General features: G+C 37.6%; 1 protein-coding gene across 1 annotated transcript in view; it reads right to left on the bottom strand.

The window, feature by feature from the left end:
- Positions 1-17,863: 17,863 nt before the first annotated feature.
- CNTN5 (contactin 5) overlaps positions 17,864-22,416 on the bottom strand; it is a 276,614-nt gene continuing 272,061 nt past the window's right edge. The window contains exons 22-23 of the mRNA XM_059840298.1: positions 22,180-22,348; positions 17,864-20,528 (exon numbers count right to left, since the gene is read on the bottom strand). Coding sequence (XP_059696281.1) covers positions 20,425-20,528; positions 22,180-22,348 — 273 coding nt within the window. The 3' untranslated portion in view covers positions 17,864-20,424. The remainder of the gene's footprint in view (positions 20,529-22,179; positions 22,349-22,416) is intronic.

The raw sequence follows: 22,416 nt of genomic DNA, 5'->3' as shown, positions 1-22,416 counted from the left end.
CATGTGATTTCAACTGTGCTAAAATTAAAGCCTCTGGCAAGACATTCTGAAGCTGTTTAACAATATTCTGTAAGACTATAAATGTTTAATATTGCAAAGAAAAGAGAATGCAATGCCAATAACTGTTTTTTATATTTTTTATCAGAATGAAGAATATTTTGGGTCCTGTGCAGAACTAATTTCTTTATCTTCCTGATGAGATTGAAGTGTTTCGCTTTGGGTGAAAAATAAATTAATTTCATTTTTCCTAACTCCATAAATATTAATTTTAAAAGTGATTTTAAAATCTTGCAATAAAAAAAAAATCTTTTAAGAGGGCTGAAATTAAATTACTTAATTCTTTGTCGTGTATGTCTATTTTACTCAATCTGTGGAGTTTTTGTAGGTGTGGTTTAATCTCAGTTGGCAGCTCAGCTCCATCCATCCTCTGGCTCACTGTCTCCCAGAGGGATGGGGAAGAGAACTGGAAGAAGGGAAGAAAAACATGTAGGTTGAGATAAAGGCAGTTTAAGAGATGGATAAGAAACTGTACATGCAAGCAGAGGAAAACCAGGAAGTCATTGACCCCTTCCCATGGGCAGGCAGCCATCTCCAGGACAGCAGGGCTCCATCATGCGTAACTGTGGCTTCAGAAGAGAAATGCCATCACTCTGAATGTCCCCTCCTTCCTTCCTTCTCCTTCCCCAGGCGTTATTGGCCAAGCACAGTGCCATAGCTGGGGTCAGCCAGCCCAGCTGTGTCCCCTCCACATCATCACTGGGGGGTGGGACAAGGAACAGAAGAGGCCTTGACTCTGTGTAAGGGCTGTTCAAAAGCGACAAAATAATTCTTGTGTCATCAACTCTGTGTTCAGCACAAATCCAAAATGCAGCCTCATACCAGGTACAATGCAGAAAATTAACCATCCCCAAAGCAACTCCATTGGCACAGCAGCCCTTTTTCATGGTGCTCAAGTCTTTGTGACTGTCCTTGTGTCCATGCCTTTCTCTCATCCTGGTCTTGTGCAGGGTATGTAAAGCACCTGAAACCAGATCCTGTCAGTGGAACTGTGGCCCTCTCACAGTGTTCCTAGAAGTGTCAGCAACAGAGGTGACTGACAGAGGACAATAAATTGTTCTCTTTTCATTAGAAGGCCATGGACAGCCTTTACTTATAGACAACATCTGGGATGTGGTGGGGCAGATGCCCTGATGGGGAGCCCTCCCAGCTCTCTTGATGGTGTGTTTCAGGTATACAGCTTCTTCTGTGCCTCTAGAATTTATCTGGCAATCTTTGTGCTATCACGTTCCTTGTCAGTGACAATAAAACCTGTCTTGCCTATAGAGGATTTCCTAATGAAGCATGGAAGGCAATACAAGCAAAGCTTCTGTGCACTGATGCACCTTCAATAAATCACACTCATAAAAGGCCAGGAAGTAGCTTGATTTAAAAGCAGAGAATTAAGGTCTTTTATTCTGCTGCTGCTAATTCAGTAATTCCATGTGCATGCAAAGGCTCCATGATGCTTCAAGTTGTTAATTTAATGCTGCCATTTAATGAGTAATGTAGTGGTATTGTACAGAACAGTGTAAATTTTGCTGAGTATCAGGCAAATTGCTACAGGCTGATATGGTTTATACACACCAGACTTCATGAAATTATTTTTTTCTCCAATCCTTAAACTTGATATATTTATGTATACATAGATTATTTTTCTTATTTTGCTTTTTGTGACTTTTAGAGAGGCTTTTTTTTTTTTGTGTTGCTTTCATCACTCCAACCTACTGCATGGAAATACCTCAAAATAAACTATAAATATGAAGGTACCAGCATAATGCTCCTCCTGATGTCTTATGTGTGGAGGCAAAGGTCTTAAAATTCCTGGCAGGATTTATAAAATGATAGGAAGCCCATTTCCAGTATGTCAGCTGGGGGCTAACTATGGCATTCCTATCTTTCAGTGAAATTGAAAGAATTTTCTAAAATTGATGGAGTATTCTACACAGTGCAAGCAAAGCATGGAGTGGGGAAGCTGCAATCATTTTTCCTTCTGTCAATTCCACAGCACTCTGACAGATGCACAGGGCTGTTTTTCCTTTAGTCTTTTATGTCCTTTGAAAGTGAAGAGGCACAATTACTAATTGTACCGAAATGTGTGAAAAAGATTTTAAACTCAGCGATTTATTTTTATTTAAAAAAACAACTTTAAGTCCCATATGGTTCTGATGGGACATTGTTGTTGGAGGCACTTCTTACAAGTGCGTTTTGGATCCTAAAACTTCCATCCTTACATTTTTCCTGAAAGACAAATAATAATGGAATTTTTTTGTATATGCTATGTATCTTCCATTGTTGCACAATCTCTTGCCCCAGGAAACCTGTACAGAACTGCAATGTAATTTTTGCAGACACAGAGAACCTGTGAGTAAAAATCTCAGGATTTGGCCCACAGTCTAAAAGAAACCTTGCAGTTCTGTGCAACTCAACTGAGGGAAATGTTTCTGAGAGCACAACTTACCTTTGGGTATATTGACAGCATTTACCTGCTAGGTTGTCTTGGGCTGGCTGCAAAATTGCTCTTTCTGGAGCTTAGGAAAGGACAGAGGGATTTAGAGGACAAATGGGTAGAACAAACTGCTTTGTATCAGCTTCAGCATTTTTATGTGCTGTACACTGGGGAGAAGAGCAATGGCTGTCATCTTTGCTTTTGACAACTTTTCCCTGAAAAAAGATGACTAGAAGTCACCAGTGCGCTGCAGAATAGCCCAGTCCTAAACACTTATCCTGCTGGGTTTATTTTATCCACATGGTTTTTCTGGGCTCTTGTTCTTCCTGGCAGCCAGGAAGGGCAGCCAGTTTTTCAAGAGAGAAATTTTCCCTTATAATGATTTAGGCCTTAGGAATCATGCTTTTACTCAGTCTACTCATCAGAACAAGTGCTTCTAGGAGCTACTTCGAGGGGTAATCCTCACTGCCTGCTGGGATGCCAGGTCCTAGGAAAAAATGTAAAAGATCCAGAGGAGAGATTTCAAGTACTTCAATTTATTTCAAGACTTCCAAGCTGCTAGGGAAAGAAAGGAAAGCACGTTGTCTGAACATGTTTTGAAGTTGATTTTTTTCTGACTTGAGGCATAACATTTTTTCTGCCTAACAGCAGTGAGACACATAGGAGGTTTGAGTCTCTCTTGCTGATGTTGGCAAGTCCATCCTTCAAAAGCTTAGCTTTCCTGTTAGCCTGGGCCACCTTTCGAGTGTGTGCCACACCATTAACACCTCCTGATCTGCAAAACTTGAAGCACTTTTCTTTAACAAAAACAAACCTGTATTCCAGCAATGGCCTAATGGGTAACTGGCTGCAGTTAGGGATATTTATAGCAAAGTTTGAGAACTCTTTGAGATTAGTCTCCTACCTTTTCTGTAAGAAACAGATGAGAAATTTTGGTTATTAAACAAAACTTAAGCAGTTTAATCTCATTTGATCTAATGCCATGTACCCCTCACCTGTGAGCTTGTGTAAGAACATGCATACATAAATACATAAATATTTTGCTCATTTATTTAGATCTAATGTTAATTTTTTTGTGAACTTCTCTACTGTAGAGGACTATTTTAGTTCTGATTACACTTTCCATAATTGAAGGCTGTTCCCTTAGAAACTGCCAGCTGAATAACCTCCAACTGCAATGGGAATAAATGGAGAAACTAATATTTGCTGAATCTCTGGGGTTTGTGAAATATTCCTATACATAAATTTAGCAAGTGGGTTTCTCTGAATAAAAAGTGGGGTTTAAAATTATATGCTGTTATTTTAATGTGCATTGTAATTTTTTTACTCGGATTGAGGTGCTCTACCAGTTTGTAGTTGAATACACTGAGAGAAATTCTGCAAGCAAATTTAATTTTTTCTATCACTTATTTGTGATTCATGTTTGATTTTTAAACAGATCTTTATGCTTGAAGCTATTCACTTCAGAGGGAACTACTGATATTACATGGATACAACAGCTTTATTCTCTTTCCTCGCTTTCTATTAGTTTACATGAAAATGGTGTTTACATTACCTGTAGGCCAGGTCTGAAAGGAAATTCTTCCATCTTTTGGAGCATGGTAGTTGGGACAGTGAAATTTTATTTGGCTTCCAAGCACTTTGGACATGCGGTGAATCTTACTCTACTCCTCACACTAAGGCCTTGTAAAATAAAACCTTGGGCTTGATTGCCCTTTGGCACTTGTGAACAAAGACAAATGAGTAGGAAATAGGTCAGTTTAGGGGAGAGGCTCCACCTGACTCCCAGACTGCTGGTCAGCTGGATGTTGGTTGGTTTTCTGTCTCCTGGAAGGACAAGACAAATTCCATCTGTTGCATCCTATTTAAAGTAGCCAAGGCAATGGGGAGCATATTTATTGTTTTGTTACAAAATCCTGGTAAATTCTGGCTAAAAGAAAAAAAAGATCAAAAATTCGATGATTCAACTGCCACTTATTAATTTTTAATATTAAATAACTTTTTTAACATTTTGGAGGACGATGTAAAATTCTTAAAAATACCCTTATAAATGGAATTTATTGGGAATCTTTCTTGGATAGCTGAAAGACTGCTGAAAGGGCAGTACTACTATTCTATAAAATTCAGGTCAGTAGTTATTATACATCAAAATGTCACATTCCCTTGGAATAGAATATTAAGGAAAATATTGCATGCTGATACCTTAGAGTGATTGAAGGTGGTGTACCTAATAAAAGTTAGTATAAAACAAGCTGCCCTGAGTTTATTCTTGTGGAAACAGGTAAGAAATGTGAAATCAGAACAGAGATGATGAAGCCAAGTTTTCTCTAGTTCTTGTAGAAGCACAGTCCCTGTCTCAAGAAATTCTCAAAGGAAATCTGTTATGATCAACAAGCTCTGCTTTTATGGTAGAAAGGTTTGGTTTGCTTTATTTCTTTTTTTTTTTCTTATTATTCTGAGAAATAAAGCTGTTCACCCCTATTTTTCCTCAGGAAGTGTTAGATTACTATTTTAATACAAACATATATTTGTGCACACAGTGGACCTGGGTGATCAGTCATCTTGAAGATAAAGACCAAAAGCCTTAAAATGAACCTGAGATTCTGGGGAAACCTTATATAGAAGTGTAAGAGCAGTTCATATGTGTTCCTCAAAGGGTTGAGGATTTCATGCCTGTTTATATTGCTTTGTGGCAGTCCAGGTGGAACAACACAAAGCTGGAAACCAGGATGAGACAGAGACTCCCTGCCAGCTTAGAATGGAAATTGCAGCATGAGAGGTTACCTCTTGGCAAAGATAGCTAATATTCTGATGGGTCCTTAAGTGTTATTAAAATGAGAATTTCACAACAATAATTGCCAGCATTATGCTGCTGGTGGGTCTGAGTTACATGACATGAATGTAAGCAAAACTGTTTCATAGAAACAGCTATAAATCAGTTAATATATTTCACTCTGAAAAATCTTTTTCTTAATTAGGCTGCAAAACTCAGTCCCAGTTAGAATAATTTTCAGTCATCAAAAGAAGAAGCAGGTCACATGTTTGAATGCCAAAATTTAGGATTGTAGTAATAGATTCTTTAGTAAAGAGACTGCTGAATATCAACTGTACTAACCGTGTCCATAACAATCATCTGCATTACTGATCATTAACTTCACAATGAGCAACACTGCTGATTTATTTAATGAACCTGCAGGTAATTGTTGTTTCCTTTGCTAATTACATCAGGGAAATGAGACCTGTTAGCTCTGAAATGGCTTGAAATACTTCAGCAAATCTTTCTGAAGGGTAAAATGCCTGGCTATTTTTCTCCTACTTTCTGTTCTGTGATAAAGTTTTTGCTATTCTCTTGTTTTAATTAGTGAGAATTCTCTTTTTCATCCCTTAAATAGTGAATCTTGGATATAATATATGCTTTAGTATTTGGGGAAACGCCTTCACATAATTAGCACATCGTGTGTCTGAAAACTGGAACATTTCTACTGTTTATGAGGGAAAATTTTATTGGAAAACATTTAAAGTCAGTCTTAAATGCTGAATTTAGTGGTAGCTGCTACTTTTGAAAGCTCTGCCTAGTGCAGTACAGCTCTGCTGTTCCAGTGGGTCTGTGGTGAGACCTGCAGGGCTTCTCTTTCACCCCAGAGCTCTGCACATTGAGACAAGGGGCTGCAGCTCTCCTTGGTTTTCACAGATTGTGGGTTGTCAGAACAGATGGGAATACTCTGGCTGCTCAACCTGAATTTTCTATGAAGAAAGGAATTTTCTGCATAGAAACTTTAATGTCTGGCTGTACCTGAGTACCTAATAGTAGGCTTCTAAAGAAGCTGCTGCTGTCTGGTAGAGAGTCCATGAGGCAGCAATAGGTCTGGTGTCTGTGCTTGCAGTTAGAAATGCACTGATTTTCTTTAGCTCCACTCTCCAAAAGCTGAGTATTTCTGTGTTCTTGCCTGTTTTAGCTAATATTACAAATTGGATTTCCTCTCAGGGCCCCTTGTACTTCACTTACTACAGCCCCAATGAGGAGACTACCAAATTGTACCTCATTGTTCTTAAGACATGACATAACTTACTATTGAGGACATGCTCTTCTGTTCTAGTGTTTATACCAAATTTGATAGGTCAAAGAGAAGTGACCTAATTGCCATGGAGCAGGAATGCTTAGATTATCTGGGATATCAGTTTCTGGTCCTGCTATTGCCAATACTTGATTCAATAGATTGTTGACTACTTGCTTAACATTAGGGCTTAATTCTTCCCATCTGAGTCACCAGAATTGAGAGTCATGCACCAGTAGCTTAATTCCCTTCTAAAAATAGCTCCTAGATAGTACACTTTATGCAGAGGGTGTTTTTAAGCAAATGCCAGCCTATTCTGGCTAGATGATCAGAAGGGAAAAAAGCCTGTGCAAAAATTAGATCTTGTCATGATGTGAATTTGTTAACTTTACAAAGATGAGGAAATTCACAAGTGAAGGGTAGAAATAGAAGGATCAGAATGTGTGCTTGGAGGGAGGGAAAATCAGTAGAATGAATTTCTAGAAGGTGTCCATCCATATCAAGACAAACTTTTTGAGGAAGAATCTGATGATAAATCTATGTTCTCTAATATCATGGTGCCACAGCTCCAGATCAGAGAGGAGAGTAGAAGCCCTTTACTCAAGGCAGAGTTTAATTACAGGAAGAAATTTATCACATAATGAGAGCCCCATCTTGGAAAAGGATCACTGACCACAAAAGTCTTAGCAACCTGCTGCTGATATTATAACCAAAACAAAATAATCTTCTTTTCCACTTTAGTGATGGTGCTGATGTGAAAGAATAGAACAATCTTGATGTTCACTCACAATTTACAATGATTTCAAGTTGAATGAAAATTTCATATCTTAGTCTTTAGTCTTATTTTTTGTGCCCTGCTCTCTGTCCACACCCTGAGCAAACAATTATTTTAATTGAGTTGCTGGCTTTCAGAGCTCCTACTGCTAACCCAAGCCAAGGCTCAGTCACTATTCTCACCTTGTCTTGGTCTAAAAATGCTACATTTTCCTAATGATTTTCTTAAGGACTATAATACATCTGTAAGTTTTAAAGACCCTTTTTTTTTAAAAAAGAACCCCTTTTCTCTGGATTAAATGGAACAATTTTTTTAGCTTGTAATGTAATTGCAGCAAAAATTTAATAAAAGATTTGAATAAGCATAAAGCTATGGAATTAAAAATTGAAGGAATGCCTGTACATCAAAATTAAAGAGCATGAGACTGGAAGAACTAATTTCAAGGCATCTAAGATCTAATGAGCATCAGGTTCTGATGTGAATATTAACAATTCAGCAATACCTGTGGAGATGGATTAGTGTACATTAGACTTGCAATTGAAAATTCTTGATCTGCATTACAAATAAATATTTCCTTTTTTGCAACAGTCATGCACAGAAAACAATGTCTGTTTTTAAGCAGACCATTATTCAGTCAATACTGTCTCTGAGATTCCTAGGATTGTGATTCCAATGCCTTGGCATCTTAGAATGTAAAATGCTGCCTTTTACACAGACTATATTATAGTACTATTCAGATAGGTCATATTTAAGCTGGGATTTTGTCCCCATTTTCATGACAGAGCTCTTGAAGAGCATTTTTACATCCTGCTGTGACAGCCTGGAAGGATTTCCTTCTCTGTTGCTCTACTTTTATGTCTATTCTTGTGGAGAATATTACCATAACTGTTCATCTCCTTATAAGAAACAGCTTGGCCAACACTGAGATGGTCACTTCAGTCAAGGAGAGCAAATAAGTTCTTTTTCCTATGATACCCATTCAGAAATAGAGAGCTATACCAATTAAAGACATCCCAGCATGAATTTCTTGTCATTTTTCACAAATTTGCAATTTCATGTGGGAATTATAGACTAATATAATTTCTATACTCTGTACCTCCTCCATGTGCCTCAAGATTTTAGAGGAGAGGTGGAAAGGTACAGAGAGAGCAGAAAATAATTCCTTGTGAATTTCTAGGCTTCTGACTTAAGCAGGATAATTTTTTGCTTATCATTGCTGATAATGCCCCTCACTCTCTTAAACCTCCCAGCAATAATAATAATAATAAAAAAGGCAGTAGACCTTGAATAATTAGAAAAAAAAGGAGGATTTTTTAAAATGGAGATGAGCTCTACCATTTTATGTAAAACCAGAAAATGTCCTCTTGAACTGACTTGATATGCTAGAAACCTGTTTGTTATTACCTATGCATCAGAAGCCTTTTCATCCAATTAAAGGGTACATATTTAGAATCTTTACAAGGTCTATGTGAAAGATGCTCAAAGTATAAGAGAGATAATTTAAAATTTTCTTCTGTGTGAAAAACCATCCCTGCCTCAGATAGGTTCATTATTGCTCCAAATTGAGCCTTACTTGAAAACTGTACAAAGCTCACTGACATTTCCTTTGAAGTAGAACAATTTTTCAAGTTAATAACACAATGCAGTGATACACAAATTACAGCTTATTTTACATATCTTTTTGATTATTTCACTCTTCTGCTACAATTGTCTCCCTATACCACAATATGCCTAATAGGTATTCTTATAAATGATGCTGACAATATTGCCTTATGAATTTTGTCACATCCAGCAAAATCCTCAATAATTTACAGGGATTGTACCATTAAAAACATACTTTCATGGAATGGAAAGGTTATGAAAATGAAATGTCCCATGCTAGGATTTTGCTCTTGCCTTAAAGATTCTAGTCATCTGCACAGTGCTCTAGAATGGTAGTGTAAAAGAGAGCAGTCTTCCCATTTGATGGCTTTCATTAAGGAGCCGGAGTTTCACATTTCATGCAGCGTGTTATGTATAGAAAATCACTTGGAAAAGGTCATCCTCTATCCTAGTCACTTCTTGCTTAATTAGGCACTGTAACACCACACATTTAGCAATGCTATTATAAATGAGTTCCAGAAGAGATAAGAAGCCATGATGACAATGCCAACTGATATTTATTTAGGTACATGAGATGTGCTTGACAACCAATGTGAATTGTAGGTACAACCACTACATCACAGAAAAAGAAGTTTTAGACTCATGCTTTACTCCTGGAGTATATGAAGAAAACCTTGGGCTGAAATGCAGACACTAGAAAACTAGATGGAAAACTGCTTTTAGCTACAGTATACCCATCTTGACTGACAAATACAGCAGAAAAAATGTGCAGTTTAAACTGAGTGCCAGAGAGAAGCAGCAGTCTGAAGGTGTGAGACGTGCAGATATTATTATTTGTGTTTCACAGCAAAGAAATTATTTCAGTTTACATTTCAATCAATGAGTGTCATAAAAACTACAGGTTCAAACAAACTAGAGAACAAAAGAAGTCACAAGTATTTAATCTCCATTCTGCAGCCTTGCTTTGGAAATGCCAAATTATTCAGAAAACCGCACAGAATAATTTTGGAAAGCCTGAAGAGAGGTGGTCTTTTTTTCAGTGGAAAATACAGTACTTTTGAGGGTTCTTTTATGCTTTTTTTTTTTCTTTTTTAATCAGCTCTTTATAATATGCTATCATTTCAGTTGTAATGGATGCCTTTTTGCATATGCAGAAAGGTGTTTTTTTCAGATTCAGTTTCTGCTTTTCACTGTTTTGGACACTTTTATAAATACTGGCTAAATGAGGAGTAGTGTACCATATCTCTTCTTTGCATGATATAAACAATAATTTATTTATGCTGTACATGGGCTATTCTGAGATATTCTGAGTGGACAGTCAGGGAAGCTGCTGTTCCAGCACCACATCTGGAGCTGTTTACCAGGGTTGTGATGAAAGCCAAACCTTCCAAGGTATTAGAAATGATGAAAATGGAACCCTTCAAAGCAAGTTCAGTATTCACAAGCCTTTGAAGCCCATTTCTACAGAGTGCTTTAGGGTGGAGTGGGTGTTTTCCTTCCCAAATCAGATCACACCAGGCTTTGCAGGAGCAATACAGCAAATGGAAGCACTGCTTCTCAGCAGGTGCTCAGGTTGGTGCTGGTATTCAGGGACAGAAGGAAGGTCAGGGTTTTGTCTTCAGTCGGTTCAGAATTACTGGTGGGCGAAGATGTCTTCACCCTTTGGGCATGAAAGGGGCCATGAACAGAGGGAACCTTTTATTGACCTTTCCTTCCTATGACTGACAATTTAGAGTGAGATGCACAGGCAAGAAGGGCAAGAGAGTTTGCACACAGTATCCTCTAGTTATCTGGTGGTTCTTCCATGAATATTTAATAAGGGAAGGATGTCCATGACTCATTTCAAATTTGCCAGAAAGATATTTCATTTAATTCCTGTTTTGCTGGCTTTTTTTCCTTCCAGCTAGTATAATGCAATTTCTAAAACTTAAAATTATGTACTTTGGAAGACTGGAGATTTTAAAATTTCTTTTATTATACTTCCCTGCATTCATTTCCCAGTCTTATTTGCACCAGATGTATGATCAGTGAGATCCCAGTTTCACATCTGTATTCCTTGAATTGACAATTTTCCTGTGTATTTAGGTGCTGCTATGGAGTTAACCAAGATTTTGAAAACACTGAGTGCAATGTTTTTACTTACATTGTGTGTTTCCTGGGAATGATAGCTCAGTTCCTGTCCTTAGGAACTCAAGGAACAGTTCAAACATTTTTATTTCATCCCTTTTGCACCTACGGTAGCTTGAGAGGTTATTTCCCTTCCTCCTGGATTTCACTGTGTCCACCTTGAAAGTGTGCCTCCCTTTAATTTCCAGAGTAATTTGAAAATATGAGTTGCTTGTAGTAATCAGTTACTTCAAGCTCTTCATACTAACTTGTGGAATTTAAATATAATTTATTTTCAACTCAAATCTTTTTTGGATTAAGTGAGCCCATCCTTTTGCAAGATGGGAGAAACACTCAGTGCAGCTCTATTGACCCAGTCTGAGACAGTGACTCAGGACCCTGAAGTCCAGCAGGAGCTTTGGCCCAAAATTAACCCCGTTCTGTGACAGGCATGGCAACCTCTGCAAAGCTTCCCAAATTTATTTTATATCTGAAGGGGATTTTGAACAATCTAATATGTTAAAAATATGGACCAATATACTAAAGCACATCCTAACTGCAATGAAAGATAAATAACTAAAGAAAGTAGATGAATTAACCATTTTTCAAATACAGATATCCTGCTATCTATTAGCAGCATTTCAAATCACCTCAAGTGTATTCAAAATGTCATCTATTTTTTTTTAGTCAAGGGGATCATCTGATGTATCCAATTTCTGGATGTTTCTACAGCCCAGATAGTTGAAGCATACAGAGGGCATAAAAACTTCCAGAGTAGAGCACACAGTGTCCAGAGTTAACAGGTTGCTGAAGCATGAGTCAGCACAGCTTTCCTGAGGTTAGTTCAGCTCAGCAATAATGCTTGGAGCATCTGGCACTACTAAGAGTGGTTGGGTTTTTTTTCAGAAACATATGTTTTATGTGAAAGCATCCACAGCAGTTTGAAAAATTTGATTCATTTTCTTGTAAACAGAAATGTAAAAGTTTAAAATGAAAATGTCAGTCGCCAGATCTAGAAAGATTTCTTCCTATTTAAATCAGCTGCACGTCCAATGCAAAGTACACCAAGGCTTGTATCAATCCTTAAACGTGCTAGTGAGAGCTGAATGCCAAATAGCTTTCCACAAGGCCTGCTATGCTAATCACTATGGCAATCAGTTATTTATCATTCTTGCAGACATGTATTTTCCATTTATGCTAACAGGGTGGTTGATTGGATTTTGTTCATTAAATGGGCAGAGTCAAAACTGGTCTTATAAACTGCTGTTCAAGTTAATTAGTGAGTATGTGTGTACTCAGAAGCAGAAAACTAAGTTTTAAAATTATAACCTACATCAATCAGGCCTCTTTACTACATTATATCAAAATCTTTCCACTTAGTGTACTCGGTATAAAACAGGGAGTAAAAATGCTGCATTTTCATTTCCTCCAGTCTCTGATGGTCTGGCAGTAAATGTGATGTTAGTCATAAAAGAGTAGGAACAGATATTGCCTTTTCCTCTGCTGTCTTACCTAAAACTCTCCCAGGCTTTGTGTATAGCTTAAAAAATGGTGCAAGGATAAGAAGATCCTAAAGTTTGTTTTTTTGCAGTCTTGAGTTTATTAGCTATTAGCAGGTAACACAGATGGTCTGCAAGAGCTACCATGAGGATATAACCTAAACAGCAATAATTAGAGCAATTACAATAAAGTCTAAAATCCAATCACTGGTGGAAATGCTAGACTTCAGCTCCTACGTTTTATGTCCTTGTGGGAGGGATGGTTTCATCAGCCTGGGTACCCTCATAAGCTTCTGTGAATACTTGTGAGTGTCCCTTTGTAAAACAGAGGAAGACACATTTCCTTCTTCTGTCTGCTGCAAATTGTTTAAAGATCCAGCTGAGGATTTCACAGATCTCAAAAGCCTTTTCTTCCTAACTTGTAACACGACTGGGAGTAGATTTTTGATTACTCTGGTCCTGGGAATAGGGAGTATTCTGAAACAGCATCTGTTTGGTGTTGGAGTTTTCTTTGCGAATAGTTCAGCATTCACTGGACAGATAAAGCAGGATCTTTGAATTTAAAGCACATTTTCCTAATGGGAAGCAGAGGAGGTTTGGGAGTCTGTCTTTCACAGGTCTTTTTAGTACTTGAGGGTATGATAGCTTATTACTCACTGCCCTGCTCTCTCCAAACTGAGGAGCCCTGGTCCTTTCAGCCTTTCCCAAGTGGCAGATGTTCTAGATGATACCCTTGGTCACTTGAGTTGTCTTTGCTATTTCTATTATGAGCCTTTCTGAGTTGCCAAGACCTCAAGTGCACACAGTACCAGTACTGTGATAAGACCAAAGTTTTGTCTTTTCTTTGGCAGAAAAGTGTTTTTTTTAATCTTTGTCTCAGTAACCTTCCTGGTGGCATTCAACTTATACATTCTAGAAGATACTGTATGGTGACCCATGAGTTTCTTACTCCCTTTGAGATTATTTCAAGTTGCCTTTCCTGAGTTTCACTTGTCAGTTCCCCACTCAGCATTAGATTTACATAGTTTAGGTTTTCTTCATCTCACTTTTATTGGCACTAAAAGGTAGCTACTGTCTTTTCCCCCCTCAATCAGTTTTGAGCAGTCCATGAGTGCTTCAACATTATCTACCACTGATTACCTGAAAGGGCTTTGTAGAGCCCTCATAATGTTGAGATATAGTTTCCAAGGGAGGTGTAAGATGGACAGACATCTCTCACCTTGCCTCTGAGCTTTGTAGAAATGGCAGCATCAGCCACAAAAGGGACAGAAATCTTGTTTGTCCTTTTTCCTGGTGGCCATTCCTCCTCTATAGCATCCTACCAGGAACTTTGTGAAAAGTTGGTATGGCAACAGATCTTTCTGTACTGACATTCAACAGAGGAACTTGGGTTTGCAGGGGGATAGGCCTCCACTCCCTGCCCCAACATTAATCTGGATGGAAGATGGGTTTATTTTGGTTGACTTTGTTTGTTTGCTGGCCTATAAAAATAGACCTAGTGGATTTGTGTGTGTTTTTAACATCTCTTTTAAATGCTTACAGGATCTTAACAAAATGTACTCTCTGAAGAGAAGTAAGAAAGAGTTCAGCAGCCACGTAAGAACAGAAATACCTCACTGTAGTTTCTGAAGATAAATCACTGTTGTTTATGAAGATAAATATTTTCTTAGTGGAGAGAAGAACTGTGAAAGTAGCTATGCCTTGAGCAAAGGTTATGTTTGCCAATATGCTGTCACACCGAAGTTTAAGGTGCTGCAGATGTCTTGTGCCAGAGGACTTTCAGTGTGGTAGATCTTAGTACATCAGAAACTTTCAAGAGATATTTGGGTGTAATAAAAAATGGCCCAAAAGGAAGAACTACTGTTCTGGAAAGCAAACTTGCAGAGATCCAGCAACATTCAAGTTTAGAAAGTGGAAATCTGACAAAATTTTTGCCACTGCAAGCCTGTTTCTGATGATGCAATAATACATTCAGCCTGCAACCTGCTGAAGTTTTCTCACGCATTAAATGAACTTCTCGAACTCAACCTTACCCAAGCCCTACAAGTTTTTTCAGGTAGAGGGAGGCTTTGACTCTATTCCCTTGAGACCAAATTCAGGCTGTGGAGCATTAAAGACTACTGTTTCCTATTGTCCCCTGGGCACCCGAGAGGATTTTTTTTATATGAAAAATTTGTAGTGATGAAATTCCATTCACTTCCCATTCAAAAGCTTTGGGATTTGCTTCTATTCCCACTGGAAAGTCGGAAAATATTGACACAATACAGTGGAAACCTAGCTTAGTGTTTTGAATAATGTAATGCAGCCATTCTCAGACAGGTAACAATGCTGCCTCCTGTTTGGAAGGTAAAAGGCTCACCATTTCAGATGGCTTGTTGGAAGGCAAACACTGCTAGGCCAAGAAGGAGGCTTAATTTCATGTTGTTCTTGTGGGAGACAGTGCCCATGGACCCCCTCCTCCTTTTGTTTCTCCTCCCGCCCATCCCTCTCCATCCACACACAAACCCTTTTTCATTTTGTTACAGGCCAAGGCAGGGGAAGGAAGGAGGGGCTGCCCAGAAATTTGTAGGACAGAGTGAACTATTTCTTTTTCATTTCTTTAACTGGAGCAAAAGAGACCCTCAATGCACCATGGATAATTCAACTTTTACCAATATGACTTGAAACAAAGGTAGTATATCCAAAAACAAATCAACAATTTGCTTTTGAGTCTCGTCAAAGTATTAATCCAGGCTTGAGCTTTACCTCTACTGATCATCTGGCAGCCCATGACTACAGCCTGGTGGTCAGAGCAGGACAGATATTGAGCTATTTTGCCTAAAGCATATGTGAAACTTGCTTGTAATTAGAACAAACATACACCTAAAACATCATCATCTAGAATGATGCTCTCCAAAATGATAGATTTGGGCATATATACTGCTCAAGAATAAGGGACTGAGTTATACAAAGGTAGGCAATTGACCTGGGGCTTCTTTTCCAAGTCATTCAGTCACTCCACATGACAAATTTTTAAAGAAATTATCCCATTATACTACACTAAAAAGTCCCTTTTGTAGAATACAAGAGATGGTGTCATTATGAAATGGAAATAGTTGTTCAGCCAGGGAACAGAGCCATACAGCTTTAAGTAAAATTGTTTTTGCTTGAGCTTTGATCCAGATATGCCTCAATTGCTTTCAGTATCTTTCTATTAACTTGTTTTCTGTTATGGAAAGGAAATTGATATACTTTCCCATCTTATTTTCTGTACAAAAAGCAAAATATGCTGAATAACTTTATTTGTGATTAACACATATTGTGCCTGACTTTGGTATTTATCTTGCTAACTGTACTTCTCAGGAGCACTCTCCTGGTTTTATTTTATAATATCTTTAGAATTCATGAGTTTGAGCGTAAAAGTGAAAAAATCCCCAACACCAAACCACACTAAAAGGGAGGGTATTTTCCTCTAGCCTGAAATATTTATTTCATCATAATAAAAGATAAACCAAAGCATGCCACACTTGTTTATCAGTTTCTTCTGATGTCAGAGGTTTCTTAAACACACTGAGGTGCTTAGCTAATGATCTGACAGCAGAAAAGTAGCCCAGGAAGCATTAATAGCTGCACATCTAAATATAATTTTTGCCAGTTTGCACAAACAGCTGACCTGTAAGAGCCTTACAATTGACTTGATCAATGTAAGAAGTAATGTGAATATTGAAATGGTACAATTATCCATAGATTTCTCTTTCTGGCTTGTGAGGCTTTAATTTACATACTGTATCATTGTCTTGTTTAAAGTGTTAAAAATATGAACCACAATAAAGACAAAGTCAGGTCTCTCTCTTTACTGGAATTGAGAGAAAACTCGTACAGCAAACTCAGGACCTGTATGTTTGGAAGTAGCCTGTCTGCCAGCATGCTTAGCAAGGCTGTTTGCAATAGCCTAAAACCAACTAACCTGTTGTGAGAAGATGCTGATCATTTTCTCTAATCCTTGACATTGTTTTGCTCAAAAGTACAAAAAGTAATTAAGAAGTAAAACCTCTTTCATCTTCAGAGGAACTGGGATGAAGGCCATAACAGGGCAAGAGTGGGTTGCAGTTTGGTAGCAGTTCTGATAGGATATGGATTTTCAATATAAATACTTCTCCATGTCAGCAAAATCAGATCATTGCAGTTTTCTGTGACATTCATGACTAATTTAATAGAAGCCCTGATATAATATGGCCATTTAGGCCATAACCATGTTTTAATTGAAGTCTCAGTTCAAATGATTGTGGCAATGTATTTTTATTTTCAGTATGGGCTTTTTGACTTCGTACTGTGTTGCAAAGTCATTGACCACAAATATGCATTTCATAAAGGACCGACTGGGGAATATAAAGAGCTCAAATCAAACTAACAAAAGATGTTTGCCATATTCATTGCTCATTTTTTTTCCTCAAAAGGGTATATGTATTTTTGAAAGATATTCTATTGTGGTTAGTCACACAAAGTATTTCAAGCATAAGAAAAAGCAACCAAAATTTTCAGTTGAACATGAAAGACCACACTGTTCTTTTGTGCCTCCACATGGGGTACAAGTGACACTCGACAGAATGTTACAGAGAGGGCCCAGAAATGATGTAATAATTCAGTACATCGAGGATTGACCTTGGTGACCCCCTTACAAAGCTCTTCTTTTCCTGGAAATCATAGAATGGTTTGAGTTGGGAGGGACCTTAGAGATCATCCAGTTCCAAACCTCAGCTGTGGCAGGGACAACTTCCACTACCCCAGGTTGCTCAAAGCCTCCTCCAACCTGGCCTTGAACACTTCCAGGTGCAGGGCATCCACAGCTTCTGTGGGAAACCTGTGCCAGAGTCTCACCACCTCCCCAGGAAAGATTGGATTTCCCTAAAATCTAATACAAATCTCTTTTCTGTTCTTGATTTTTTTTTAAGGCAAAGAACCTTTATCTTTGATACTGAATTTACATTGCAATTTTCATTAGGTGTAGTTTCATTTTGAGAATTCAGGCCTTCTTTTACCTTTCAGATATTTAGCTGTAAAAAAATATTTACCTAGGAAATCCAAAATTTAGGTGAATTTAAAATGATGTAAAAAATTATTTGATTTTAATGGCTCCTTTTCCACATTCACTATTTCAGATTCATCACTTTTTTCTTGAAAATTGTGTAATTTAAAGGTTCTTTCTGCTGAAAATCAAATAATTTTGTCAACTTGAAGTGTACGAATATAACTGAGGAGATGCCAGGAGATAAGATAAAAGTCAATAAAAAGAGAATAATTTATTAAAAAGATCTAATGTTACAAGAACAGTACACAGAAACTATTATATTACTGTGTCTTCCACATTGTATATACCATTATATATAGCATATATACAGATTGTATACAATATATCTAACATTTTGATATGGGCCATGACAGCAACTTTCTTTTGGTCTGTGAAACAAGATTTCTTTCTAATTATTATTTTTTCTGAACAGATCTTGTGACATTATACAAAAATACAGTCTCCTCAGTGACGCCAGACTGCACTATTACAATCTTTTACATGAAAAAGGAAAGAGCTTTCCCTTGCAACTAAAAATGTCATGATAAGGAAACATCTTCTACAAAGTAACAAATAGGTAATACATAGGTACTTAAACATTTAAAACATGTTTATTAATATATTTAAGATGCAAAATACATATTCTGTTCATGTTGAATATAAAACATACCTCCTTTTGTCCCTGCAATACAACTACATTACCTGATGGTATGTTCAATATTTCTATTTGTATCTTCATACTAGAGAGGGAGATGTGTCTAGATGGAGCTCTGTCTCCTTATCAGACTTTTTTTCTTCCTATAAAGCATATCCATTTATTGTTATCAGAAAGTTTAACCAAATGCCACCAGCAGTGAATGTAGCCTTTTTGAATACTCTGAAATGAACTGCACTGGCAAGCAACTGTATAAAAAAATAGAGGAAATTATGCATAACTAATTTATAAAATAGCCATTTAACTTTTTGGTTCATGACTTTATTCTTATTTATTTTAACGTTTTGGCAGATGATGGATTGCTGATGTAGGCTGTCTGCACAGTAGCGGTGCTGCTGTTTTACAAGGGACAGCAGGTAGTTATTTTCTATGAGTTTGCTCTATCAGCAAGGTGCTTTACACCTGCCTGTCTTTTATCTCAAAGGCTTTTCCAGAAGCAGAGCTATAGAAGGCCTCTTTCTATATATCTACAGTCAATTCTCAGCTAGCTATCCTGCCTTTGTTTTCTGAGCAACATGGTGACTTAAGTAATTTTAAAAAACATTTTTTAAGAAAATTATTTAAAATATTAGTGGGTAGCAAAGATTTAAGTTGAACCTCCTCTGAAAAATTTTACTGATAAAATATTCAAAAGCAAAAATATTTAGTCATCGTCAGCTTTTCACCTTCTTATCGCTGTTGTGCTTTCTTGGTTCCTGTTTTGAAACAGCTGAGAAAGAGCACAGTTGCAGTGTATTTTCTAAATGCCAATTGAATTGGGAACCCAATTCAGCTAAAATAGGTTTTCATCAAAACTTTTAGAGGGATAGACAACTAGAAGAACTTTCATGTTGACCATTTTTGACTTGATTCTTCCCAGGCAGTGCAATGTTTTTCCTAGGCACGGTCCCCAGATGTGTTAGCAAAATGCTGCCCTTCATAACACTGTGCCCACCATGATTGTACAAACAGGCACACCATCTTCCCTGGGAGTAGTTTTTCCTCAGGTTCCAGTAGGTGGGAAAGTCTTCCAGTGTAGAAAAATTGTCCAAATTGTCTATTGAGTAAAAAATTGTCTGGTACAGCAAAAAATGGGGATTAGAACTGATATCATGCAGTACCTACAAGAATAATCTCCAGTGAGCTATAGGAATAGAGCCAATTAGATAAATAATTGGAATGATGCTCTGTAGCACTTTTCCAAGTATTTTTTTCTCAGAAACAAAATTCTCCAAAATATATCCTACAGCAGTCTGTAGATATGTGGATAATGCCATTCTGAAAAGCATAGAATGCTACCCAAAATTGGACTCAGAGGAAAAAGAAAGTTACAACTGAGAAGTGATTGAGAAAAGTTGGTTTATCTCCTTGCATTGCTTTATTTGTCCTCTTAGTAGCTTAATGTATGTAATATTTAAATGCCCAGTGGAATTTTCATTGTCATATGCAGTAGGAATTGATTTCTTATTTTCTATTGAAAATTCCATTGGACATAAAAGCTTGTGGTATTTGATAAAAACCAATTGGTTTCCTCCTAAGATTGTGTTTAATGTTTTCCATTTACCTGGTAATAAAATAAATGGATTTTCTGCTCCATTTTGCTACGTTCTGGGGTAAGCTGTCTAGCATTTCATTGAAAATTATTACATATTGTATATTTTTAGAACAAGCTCTTCTTTACTTTTGCAGAGGTGTTTGCATATAAATTCTGCTTTTCTTCCTTGTCAGTAGTAGCAACCAGCTGTATCAAACTTTTTTCTATATTTAAAAAAGGATTTATTTTCTCCAAACCATACAGGTGTACTGTACTAGACACCATACCTGATGACACATGACTGGATTCACCAAATTTGAACATATTAAAAAAGGAAAATACATTTGACATCAGTTACCTTTGCTTACAAAAGTTTATTACATACAATCTGCATATTTTTGGGCCAAGAAGGGTCTCCTCCCCAGAAGACTTTTACAAATAAAAGAGATAAAAACCTGATGAATTATTGACCGTGTCTCCAACACTTCTCTAAGTGCACCACAGGCATTTTGATGGGTCTTTAAGCACTAGCTTGGGTTTTCACTTTCTCCACGGACATAAAACTCCATCCCTTGGTGTCATCAAGTTAAAGCAAACAAATAACAACAACGACAAAGTCTGCAGCCTTCACCATGAGGTCGAAGGTACCATCAGTGCCAAAAGCAGTGTTACAGAGGATGAGGAAGTAGACAACACATGCAAGGTGGACTGAGCACTTGTGACTTTCCCTCCTGAAATGAAAAACAAAGAAATTAATGAATAAATGATGCAAATGGTTCACGCTACGTTTAGGTATTAGCTTTTGACCAAATTTATATTCTTTTACCCTCAGCAAAAGACTAATTTTAGGCAATGGATTACCATGTAAGGACTGCAGTCACAAAATGGGCTCCCTACACAGATGGGACTTTGTGATGATACCTACAGCAACTCGCATTCTGGATCCTCATATTCAGTCTGCAAATTAGGAGGAAATTCCAAAAGGATATATGGTTTTGTGTCTTAATCTTCAAAAAAGCATTAGGCTGCAGAAGCTGCCCCGAGTCACAAATTTTTGTCCCAGAACAAGGGATGAAAGCTAGCTCTTCATCCCTAGCCTTTTCCAGAGGAAAAAGTGGTCTTTGGCCCATTGGTGCAGTGTTGATTTTTGATCACAGCACTGTCTGAAATGGCCATGCCAAGGGGAAATGTGCTCTGGGTTAGTAGTGGCAACAAGATGGGAAAGGAACCAGACTGGGTTTCTCTGGACAAAAATTGTCATAAATGAAACAAATGTGATATGCATAGTCTAATTAGATGGAGGAATTCATGACCTAGAATTATGATATATGAAAGAAATATTCCATGAGGCAGGTATTAGTGTCTTCTGCATTCTGAGGATAGCACTGCAGTTTGTGACCAGACTAGAGCTGAAATTGTAGTTCTAGACAGAAGTTTCAGGGTCACACCTTTTGGTTAGTGCTCCTTAAGGATCAAAGAGCAATATTTAATAAAATTTTAAAGTGTTATCAGAAGGTTATAATTGAAATGCCTTGCTGTGTTTAGGCAAGGATTATGTTATTTCTTTGCTGTTCTTGCCACTAATCCTCCCATTCCTTACTTACCTTTGTAATATTGATACTTTACATTCTTTCAACATATCACAGTAACTTAGGAGAGAGCAGCTAGACATCAAAATTTACCTAACGAAAACACTTTAATACTTCTATAATTTAATAACTAAATAGTAATAATTATGCAAGAGAGTGACTGGAACTTACAGAGAAATTCTGCTTATTCTCAAGGAGGCACATACATAGGGTCAGCTACCTAAATCCATGCCATTTTAGCTGTCTTACACAGCTGTGTTACACCTCTGGCTGGTGGTTCAGAATGATGTGTATATCCCCTAAGTCCCACAGAATGGTGTGTGTATCCCCTAAGTCCCACAACACATCTGCCAGCTCTGCTTAGGATGCCTTAGGACATTGCAGATGTCTTTAGGTGCTCATATCTTTATAGTAAAATTCAGAAGATTAGATGAATTGCTGTCAAGGCTCCACTGCTGGTCTCTGTGGATTGCATCCCAGATATTACTGTTTGAGACACTAGTGCACATATAAACATCTTCAGCTCAGGTAGGTTTTTAGGTGGTATGCTCAAATGGGAGAGGCTTCCTGTAAATCATCTTATTTGTTCATCAGCCTCACATGGTTGCCTCAGATGATCTTAAACATCCCATGTGTCACTAGATAACTTTATTTCTAAAGAACTAAAGACTCACATCAATGACTTTATTTATTAGCTAAAGAATTGTGAGAACATGGTTGTTCTGGTAGAGAATAGCAGAGTTAATGAGCATTGCTTTCATCACCACGCTTTCAAAGAAAAGTGTAACCTTACCTGAAAAAGATGGAACTCTGATCTGGGGACTTGCAGTCCCATCCCCTCCTTCACTGACTGCACAGACCTCAATGATGTAGACCCCAACATCAGGAAGAAGTACCACTGCAGAGGTTTTTTGTGTTTCTATAACTTGGCTATGGCTCTGGCCCTCTTGCCGAAATAACACCTGTGGTGGATAAAGTAGACAGTGGTCACAGTGGTCATTCAAGCTCTGTACCAGACATTTTGTGTAGA

This window comes from Haemorhous mexicanus, chromosome 2, assembly GCF_027477595.1.
Source record: "Haemorhous mexicanus isolate bHaeMex1 chromosome 2, bHaeMex1.pri, whole genome shotgun sequence".
In the NCBI taxonomy this organism is placed as follows: Eukaryota; Metazoa; Chordata; class Aves; order Passeriformes; family Fringillidae; genus Haemorhous; species Haemorhous mexicanus.
The sequence above is the reverse complement of the archived record's forward strand: the minus strand, read 5'-3'. Positions and strand labels throughout refer to the sequence as shown.